This window comes from Seriola dumerili, unplaced genomic scaffold, assembly GCF_002260705.1.
Source record: "Seriola dumerili isolate Sdu_G_001 unplaced genomic scaffold, Sdu_1.0 BDQW01000043.1, whole genome shotgun sequence".
Classification (NCBI taxonomy): domain Eukaryota; kingdom Metazoa; phylum Chordata; class Actinopteri; order Carangiformes; family Carangidae; genus Seriola; species Seriola dumerili.
In genome coordinates, this window is record NW_019174298.1 from 125,971 (window position 1) to 136,082 (window position 10,112).

Consider the following 10,112-nt stretch of genomic DNA (forward strand, 5'->3'; position numbering starts at 1 on the left):
TACGTTTTCATACAGGCAGCTGACAAGACCCCTTTATTAACCTGTTATCAGTGTTGGATTTACTGGTGCCACTTTCTGATGAGGCACCCTTTGTAAAGGCTTTATAAGATGTAATTAATGGCTTTGTTAATGGTTGATAAATTGTTTAATAATGCTTTACTGATCAGCTATAAGCCATTAACAACTTTTGGGTTGCCAGGTTAATGAAAGACTTTGCTAGCTTTTAACAAAGGGTGGTTAACAAACGGTTTCATGTTTCTCACTTTCTAATAAGTCAAATTTTATGTTACACATGTTGGTATGACAATGCAGGAACCCAGGAACAATCTGACAACCCAGAAGTTGTTCTTATTAATAACTGGTCATGAAGAATTAGTAAATGATTTATTAAGTAGTAATGAAGCCATTAATTACAGCTTATCAACTCTATGAATGGTGTCCAATCAGAAAGTGATTCTGATTTATGAATCCAAAAAATGGTCCTGTCTCAAATCTTTTTTTTTTTTTAATGAAGGACAGCTGTCAAAGGGCAAATTTGAAAGTCAAGAAATGACACTGGATCAGTTTGGACATGCTTAAAGTCATTGAAAATAGTCATTTATTTCTTGTTGAGCTGTCTTACGTGACGCAGCAACAGCACAAACTGTAGCTATAACATGGCCCGTCTTTTTAAACAAACAACACGCATTTGGTTTTGTTGTCGTTTTTTTTAACCAATACATTATTTATTGTTGCTCATAATATTTTGCTTTCGATATAACTCCTATGTTACAGGTACAATGTGCAATGCTGTATAAAAACAAAACATTTCTATTCAAACCCAAAGGATACTTACTGTTCTACTAGTAACCACCACAGAGAAGTGCTCTATTCCTTATCTGGCTACTTCCGCAGTAATATTAAAGGGTAAAAGGTACAGTTGAGGTTTTTATGAGGCCTGCCAGTATAGTGAGCTATAGTACTCCTTTTGGTTCATTACTAAAAGGGGAATCAAGGGGATCAAAATTGATTTTATATGTCTTTGGGGAGATTAAATTACCACACGTGAAAAACGTTGCATAACGCCTTTTGTGGCTTTGTACAGCGAAACAGACTCTGCCTCAAGTGATGTCACATGAGTCAGAGTCAGTTGGGGCTCATGACTACAAGTCTGAAAACGAATCACCTGAATGTCCAACACAACTGCTGTCAGTCATGTGAGTAGATTTCTCTGGTTCACTTCCATTGATTGAACTATCCACTTGGAGTCAGTGGAGCACTCTCTTACTGTTTGCTGCTGAGTTAGCTGAAGCAGACTTAGTTAGCGACGCTAGTGCATGTCAGAGGAGGTCATTTTTATGAACACATTCACTGCCTTTCAAATGCACATCACATAAATATAAGACTAAGAAAAAGCCAACAATTTCAGAATCCAGTAGAGCAATACTGGTATACACTCAATTTCCAGTTTATTAGGTACACCTAGCTAAAGCTAACGGTCTGATAGAATAGTCCTGCAATAAATCCATGAATCCATTCATGAAGGTTATAATGTTCAGTACTATGTGAAACTGTTTCAGAGTGGTACGGAATTAACAGTGTGGTCATTTTGGAGCCTGCAGTTTGTGGGTCTGTTGAATTGTATTGCATTACATTATACTGACAGGTGTTTCTATTATATTTGTCCACCCCAATTATATCTGTGATGGTAGCCTAAATAACACCTCTCTTTGTAATGCAACACAGATCAACAGCACGATAAACTACATCCTCTAAGATGATAATACATCTGAATCAACGTGTCTCTGAAAAAATTTAAAAAATAATTGAGCATTACAACCTCCATGACGGGAGGACTGTTGTATTAGACTGAATTAGTTTAAGCTAGGTGTGTCTAATAAACTGGCATTGAGTGTGTATACAATGACAGAAGTGCATTTTTAATGAACCCTGAGGTCACAAATTTGATAAGCTTCATAAAAACCTCATGCATGTCTTATGTGTATTTGGAACTCAGTAGTAGGAGGGTAAAAAAAAAAAAAAAATCACCTACTGAGAATCCTAGTTATGCATCATGATCCATGTCCTGGTGAGATTTTCATTCCATTTTGACTTTTTTTTTTTTCTTGAGTGCTGACATTTATTAACAAAAACAAAATAACTCAAGTAATACTTTCAGGATTAAAAAAGTGTAAACTTTCACAAAATATAAAACGGACACATTCAAACCATAAATTATAAACATGTAATCATGCATTTGTTCACAGGGCTGCATACTGTTTAGTCTTACATTTTTATCTTACAAATAAAATAAAGTTAGATATTTCTCATGTGGTATGTATTGGATATTTACATTATTATTCATTAGTATTTGATGCATTAGTGTGTGGAGTATCATGACGGATGCTCCCAGAGTGAGGGTTAGAGTGTTTAAAGGACTACAAGTGTGGTATCTTCTTGTGCGTGCGTCTGTGAAAGGGTTTTTGCTGAACTGGAGCTGTGGCTAAGGTTACCTTGGTAACTATTTTGCCTAAAAAACCCTACTGAACTTAAATGACATTTATCTGATGTCACAAGCTGCCAAAATATTTGATGTCAGGTTATGACAAATGCCCTATGTCATCTGATGTAGGTTTGCCAGCCAACAAACTTATGAGACACCATAAGTCAACTTGTCATAGTCTGAGCGGTGTAGTAGGTGTGATCCCTCATGACAACAGTAATGTACTGCACTGACAGATTGGTGTACGCCTGTGATGGTTGTTCACTGTAGGGTAGCTGGAGGTCTTTGCTAGTGTCCAGTGATCTATGGAGGTCCTGTGTGTGGCGCCTGTGGAGACCCCTGATAGGGCTGAGATGGCGGTACCCATGCTCCAGCACTGGGTGGGCGACTGGGCTCTCCACTACCTGACTGATCCAGCTCAGCACTGTCGCAGTCAGAATCATCACACAGGGCCCGACTCTGAATGGAGAGTTGGAAGAGGAAAACAATGTCATACACAACCTACGGCCAATGTGAAGCATTTTTGACACCTGCGGATGAAGTGTTAAAATCCTTAACTCAAGTAAAAGTGTCAATACAACAATGTAAACACACCCCATTACTAGTAAAAGTCCTGCATTTGAAATCTTACTTAAGTAAAAGTACAAAAAAGTATTATCAGCAAAAGGTACTTAACGTATCAAAGTTAAAGGTACTTATATATGACATTATTACATTTTAATAATGCATAATCAGTGTTTTACTGTTGTAGCTGGTCATGGTGGAGCTAGTTTGAACTATTTAGATATAAGGTAGGTTTGTCCAGTGGTTCCCGACTTAGGGGGTGGGCCCCTTTAAGGCATCACCAGATAAATCTGAGGGGTGGTGACATGATTAATGGTTTAGGAAAGAAGATATGGATCATTTTACCTTCTTGGGCCTCAAACTGTTATTTAAATGAAACCATCAGAGAACTGACAGACATATGAAAAAACTGGCAAAGACACTTTTTTGTAAGTGGTTCAAAAGCCTAAAAGGTTGGGAACCAATGGTTTAATCTTTAACATTATATTGCAGTTTAAGTTTAATTTGAGACATAACCAGTGACTATAGTGGCCATATAAATGTAGGGAGTAGAAGTATAGAGTAACATAAAATGTACTTATTTAGGTACAGTATCTCAGAATTCCTCATAAATACAGTTCTACTTAGTTATTTTCAACCAGTTTGTTGGTGCTTTCACATCAGTATAAGACGTATATGACACAAACTGACACATGCAATCCTCTGTGGAGCTGCTTTACCTCATTAAGATTCTGCCCAGCGTCCAGCTGAGCTTTGGCCTGGCCCAGGGCTCCGTCTCTCTCCGACAGGCCATCAGAAGCCTGCGCGGGGTCAGTGTTGTCTGCCGGGATCTCCGACCCCTGAGAGAGGAGGTCATCGCTGCGGTCGTCCAACCTGTCGTCGGTGTTGGTGCTGACCACATCAGGAGTACCGCTGTGAGAGTGGTCGGTAGTGTGGCCCTCCTCGCCGTCCGATACCGACAGGTTCTCTGAGCTGAAGGTAGACACCGACTGGCACTTGCTGATGCTGGTCGGACGTCTGGAGAGAACAAAAACAAACAACAACAAAACTGTATTTAAAAAACACAGCATTGATGATATGGAAGAATGATACAAATTGAAAATGATTCTTAGTTCTCAGTATCTTGTCAGAGAGGGAAGATAGCTTGAGTGAATTTTCCAGTGACGAGGGACATCAAGTTACTCACCGTCTCCGTGGTAACTCAACCTCACTGTCAACTTCACCCTCCTCCTCTTCTGATGACACTCCACGCCTCTGTAGTCAGAAACATGAAAAACACACAAGTGGAAATGATCAAAGTATTACCAGAGGAGTACTGAGGAATGTGAACAGATATCCGGCACTCTACCTGTTTGCGTGTGATAGCTGCCCTGTAGAGAATGGCTGAAGGTGTAAGGTGCTGACTCCCAATTCCCCCTGACGCCCCCCGGGGCAACCTCACAGCACCTGCTCCCTCCTCTTTGTCCTCCCCATCATGAGGCAGGCGTGGAGATCCCAGAGATCCCCGTCCTGCTGCTGCCCCCCTCCCACATGGTGAGTCTGGGCTGCTGGAGAATGGGAACGATGCGGCATCCTCACTGGGAGTGTCACTGCGTGGAGGAGTTTCTGTGAGATCATCCAGACCGGCTGCGCCCACCTCTGACCCCCCTAAACCTGCAGAGGCACTGAGGCTTCCCCCTCTCTCCAGCCCACCCACTGAGGGCTCCCCTTTTCCCTGGGCTTCTGCCTCTAGTGTAGTGCAGATGAGGTCAGGGCTGGAGGAGGATAGCTGCCTCTGCTGCTGCTCGTGGCTGAGGCCCCGCAGGGCTGCAGAGGGCTCCAGGAGCTGCTTGGAGGTGTTATTGGTAGAACTGTTAGCCTGGGTAGTTGTGTCCCTATTAGGGGAGGACTGATTCGCCTTAAGTCCAGCCAGGTCCCCACTGCTGCCCTTACCGGGCTTGCGATGACGGGTCTTTACCCTCCGAGACCGGCTGGGAGAAGTGGAGCTTCTGTTGGGGCAGGCTGGGATAGTGACTTGCATTACAGAGGAATCCATTTTGGGAATGATTACCTCAGACTTGAGGATGTCTGGCCTGAAAGAGTAGGAGGGATTAGTCAACAACTATAATCCACAATCCTAATGAATATTCATTTGTCCCTGTCAATATCAGACTTTTATCAAATAACCACTGAAGAGATCTCTCACCTCTTTCCTGAGGGCAGTTTCTGTGGGACATTTCTCTTTTTGATGAGTTTGTCCATGGAGTTGGAGGAGCTGCTCTGTCTGGAGCTATGGTGCTTAAACAAGCCTGGATATTTCTTATCCAACGACTGCTCTCTCCTGGATAGAAATACCAGACACCAAAGACACCAAAGTGTTAATGCGTTGTGTGTGTTTTAATTTGTAAAGAATGTGTGCATTTTACAAAAATATTGTTTGTACCTCTGCAATTCTTTCTCCTTGAGCTCCAGCTGCAACATGACAGCACTGAGCTCCATGTAAAGGTTGTTAGCCCTCTCCAGTTTCCTCTCATAGTGCTCGCGAATGTCCAAAGCATGCCTGAGAAGAAAAGAGGCTGCTGATGTCATTGTGCATCCGCATGAAAGAATCCAAATCCTCTACAATAAACGTGCACTCCAAGCACTTATTTCATCCACAGGGGCGGACAAAGGATTGACATCGAGAAATAGGACAGAGGGAAAGTGGCCTCATGCATGTAAGCCAACATAGTGAAATTACCAGCAACCACTGGTTACAACTCATTTGGTACAGTGTGACACCATGAGTTGACATGAAACGATGTGCTACTAGTAAAAAAAAAAAAAAAAGACCTGAGCTCCTCCCTGCGTCGGTTGATCAGTTCCTCATCAAGGCGGTGGAGACAAGTACCCTCAGATTTAATCTTCTCAAAGTGCTGTTTCACCTCTTCCCGCCATTCAGCCTGAAGAGAGCATGTTTCTGTTAACCAGCTGTGTCTAGCCAGAGCTGACTTTAAAGCCAGCTCTCTTTTGGATGGCAGTTAATGTCTGATCACTGCGCAATCATGTGTATTTGTGTCTGTTTGTGCACATCATAGTGATGCATATATGCTTCATATATTCAGATGGGGAAGCAGAGAAGCAACTATACCTGAGACTTGAAGTATGTCTCTTGTGGAGTGGACAGTACATCAGCTGATGCTATATCCAGATGAAGAAGGATCTGACGGAAAGAAGGCCTATTCCTGGGCTTACAGTTCCTGCAAATCCAAAATGGGAAAGACAGCTGTGTACATTTACAATGCACTGTAAAATCAATAAAGTCCTTAAACCCCAGACTTGCTGTGCTCATTATTTTTCTTTCTTCATTCCAACTGTCCGTTTCCAGACGTTTGCTCACCAGCACTGTCTGAGGAGGATCTTGAAGCCATCCGGGCAGCTCTCTGGTATGGGCAGCTGAAGGCTGTTGTTTCCCACACCCCAGATGATGGCAGACGAGTCCACATCTTTATACGGGATCTCTCCAGTGAGCATCTCCCACAGCACCACTCCAAATGACCTTTAAGTTAAGTCAAGCTTTATTTATTCAGGAAGTCTCATTGAGGTGAAGATCTCTTTAAAAGGGATTTGAAATTACACACATACAACATCCCAACAAGACAACTCAGTCTCACAAAACAGTCACCAAACAGAAAATATCACCAAAAGTCCCTCAGAGGAATGAATAGCTTTGAAACACTGAAATCACAAATGATTAAATCTCACAATACTGATACATTATCTGCAATTCTACTGCAGTGCATTAAAGATAAATGCCACACTGAGTGAAGAAAAGCCATGCGTATCTCAGCTAGAAAAAATGAGTATGTTTATCAGACTTACCAGATGTCAACCTTTTCTGACACTGGCTCATTCCGAATCACTTCAGGAGCCATCCAGGCTACGGTGCCGGCAAATGACATCTTGGTGCTCTTGTCACTGAGCTCCTTTGAGGTGCCAAAGTCAGAGATCTTCACCAGGTCGTCATGTGTAATCAGCATGCTGCAAAGGTGAGATGACACTGACTTTTACACGTAAATAATCAAGAATCAGTTATGAAATTTCAGGTGTTGTGTTGGTTGAATTTCTCAGTAGCCTAGCTGCGTTGACTTACTTGGGGGACTTGAGGTCTCGGTGGATGATTTTGTGGAGGTGTAGGTAGTTCATGCCACCCGCAATGCCCATGGACCAGTCAACCAGGAGGGAAGGGGTGATTTTACGGCCCGCCCTCAGCACCTCATACAGTTGGCCTTGGGCACAATATTCCATCAAGATACAGTAACAAGGAGCCTGGGTGCACACACCCCTAGAAGGAGACAAGGCAGTCAGATGACATAGCACAGGCGACTAGAAAAAGAAAGGGATTTATACAGTTAAACGCTTGGTATGGTGATACGTGACCCTGTAGGATATCATCAGTTTCCTCACTTGAAAGTAATGATATTGGGGTGCTTGAGTTTGCGGAGGTGTTTGATCTCCGTCTCTTTGATGTCCCGCACTTTCTTTACAGCCACGTCTTCTCCATGGAACTTGCCGAGGAAGACAGCCCCTTGCGCCCCGCTGCCCACCCACTGTAGGTCTGAGATTTCCTCGAAAGGAACCTCCCAGGACTCTAAAAGCAGACCAACAAGTTGACAGGACAAAACTCGATGAGTAAATGTGAAATCCTGAAAAGTTTCTCAGGATGAACAGAGGCACTACAACAGATTTTTTCAGTAGCACCCTTTGAGTAATTACTTGATTTACATCCATCACACATTGCAATGTCTCCAAATGTCAGTATGTGCTCTGGCCAGTTTAGACAGGGAGGAGTCAGGAGTATTGCTGAGCAAATGCTAGGTCCATGCTACACATTCGAATAGGTTGGCAGGACATAATTACGTCATATAAAGCACCTGCCATGTTCAAACAAATGGTATATTGACAGTAGACAGTGGTTATTTCTATCCAGAGATAAGGGGAAATTGAAGAAAAATGACAATCCACTTATGCTATAGTCTAATCTGTCTGTCAACTGTCATAGTGACACTGCTTAAACGACTGCAAGAGCATGGTCACTAAAGAGAGAAGAGCTGGGCAGAATAAAAGAGACAGGCAGATCAATTCTTCATGAGGTCCACTGAAGTGTCCAGATCTCTGGAGAGCTGCAGCAAAGGCAGATTCGCATGACGCTTCCCCCTGGCCAGCTGTGAAAACTCACTGTAGCTGATGACTGTGAATGAGCTGGCCTGACAAACCTATAAACACAGTCATGCTTCCAATAGGACATGGTGGAAGTCAGAGAGCAATGAAAATAATGGAGTTAGAGTTATGGATTTTTAAATTTAAAGTCCTATACTTAATACAGTCTGGGAACCTTTACACTTCTATTTCACTACATATACCTGACATATCATAATAATGCATACCTAACAGTACAATGTATTGTTAGTTATGTTTTGTTAAACAAGTGGTTGTCAACCTTTTAGACTTGTGACCCCTTACAAATAGTGATTCCCTCCTCAAAACTTCTCAAATAGTTTTATTTAAATAAGTGCTCAAGGCCCAAATGATCCACAATTTCATAAAGAAAAAATACAAACAATAAAGAAAAGTCAAAAAATGAAAAACTAATTTTTGCAGATTTTTCTTCTTCTTTTTTTCCCCACTAATCATGTCATGACTTCACTGTATATAAAGTGACTAAAACTAGCTCAACCAGATACAAATGCTACCTAAGCACAGATGCATCACTAACAATCTAATTATGTAATTTAATATACAGTATAATGATATGTCAGTCAGTTAAAGGTACATTTTTTCTGCAGTACTTTTATTTCTAATACTTTCTTTTACTCAAATAGGATTTTAAAAGTAGGATTTTTGTACTGGAGTGTATCTAGATTGTATGACTGGTAATTTTACTTAAGGCTCTGAATCAGGTCAAGCTTCATCCAAGAGCTCAGATATTTTCCATGGTGCATCTCCATGGTTACGAAGGCACCACAATACTTTCATGTACTAAATGACTAAATTACATGTTTAAGTCATAAACTTGTCTGAGTTTTCTTTGTTCTGTGGCATTTAAATACATTGTCCAAAACACAGCAGGGAGTCAGATAGCATAGAGGTAGAACATTTTCTTCACATACCTTCTTGGCTATGTTTGTGTTCAGTGGAGTAGGCCTTTCCAATCATGGTCCAGACTGGTTTTAGGCAGCCAAACAGTCCCTCCAAAAAACCTCCACTTCCTGATTGTAGCCGAATGTTCTCCGACTGGCTCCGAACAGCGCCAGCCTCTGGACTGTGCCCTGCCTCGGCCCCGCCGCCACATTGGCAGACCTCATGTTCATGGAGTTTTAGCACGCTGTTGTCAAAGTGGGCTGAAGGTCCATCACTGGGAGTGGGGCTGCTGCCACCTGGTGCCCCCTGTCCACCGGTGTCGATGGACAGCACGTTACGGAGAACACACTGTGTGGGGGTCAGGTCCGTTTCGGGGGTGCAGGCAGGGGTGTCTCCATCGAGCCTTCGATAGGGGGGTTCTGAGATGGGGGTGCTGAAGCCTGACAGGGAGGGGGAAGGGGCACGGGGCTCATGGATACAGGTCCCACTCATCAGGGGTTTCCCCAACACAGCAGGTTAGGGTGGATGGAGGATGGAAAGATGAGAAGCAAGCCTGAAGGAGAAGATTTATGATAACAAATGCATTAGAATGATTTGTAATCTTCACTATTGCCATATTTCACCTTGGTGATTATCTCTTTCAAGATATGAACAAGTGTAGACTCATTTCAGCACTGGACAGCTCCTTTCAGACGTGGAGCTGTCCAGCGCTGAAATGACTGCTATACCTTCACTTCTACGGCCTCTTTTGATCTTTTAAGAAGTTACTAGACTTTACACTAACTTTTTCTTTCATTCAAGCTATGCAAAACACAAAACAGTGCTGTGAGCTGGGCATTCAGCCAGTCCCCCAGTTTAACCACTTAGTGGATCCATGTCCACAGCAAAATAGTGTCTGAATCATGCAGTAAAGCCTCATCTCTGTGTCTATGAATGGGAAAACCAGCCTGCCCAGTGGAGCCATCAC

The 10,112-nt window shown here is 42.6% G+C and overlaps 1 protein-coding gene across 1 annotated transcript; it reads right to left on the reverse strand.

Annotated features, from left to right (window-relative positions):
- Positions 1-627: 627 nt before the first annotated feature.
- Positions 628-9,637, reverse strand: LOC111217270 (mitogen-activated protein kinase kinase kinase 12-like). Its single transcript, XM_022739052.1, has 13 exons — positions 9,175-9,637; positions 7,472-7,655; positions 7,158-7,349; positions 6,887-7,045; positions 6,405-6,563; positions 6,156-6,264; positions 5,858-5,967; positions 5,469-5,585; positions 5,232-5,366; positions 4,395-5,118; positions 4,233-4,300; positions 3,766-4,063; positions 628-2,941 (listed from the first exon to the last, which is right to left on the reverse strand). The coding sequence occupies exons 1-13, from the start codon at positions 9,635-9,637 to the stop codon at positions 2,786-2,788; spliced, it is 2,874 nt and encodes a 957-aa protein (XP_022594773.1). The 3' UTR covers positions 628-2,785.
- Positions 9,638-10,112: the final 475 nt, after the last annotated feature.

Coding starts and splice junctions, on each gene's coding strand:
- LOC111217270 (XM_022739052.1), bottom strand. CDS start 9,637: ATGAGTGGGACCTGTATCCATGAGCCCCGTGCCCCTTCCCCCTCCCTG. Junction 7,656..9,174: donor ACACAAACATAGCCAAGAAG/GTATGTGAAGAA, acceptor GTCTGCTTTTAG/AGTCCTGGGAGGTTCCTTTC. Junction 4,064..4,232: donor GTTGAGTTACCACGGAGACG/GTGAGTAACTTG, acceptor TGTTCTCTCCAG/ACGTCCGACCAGCATCAGCA.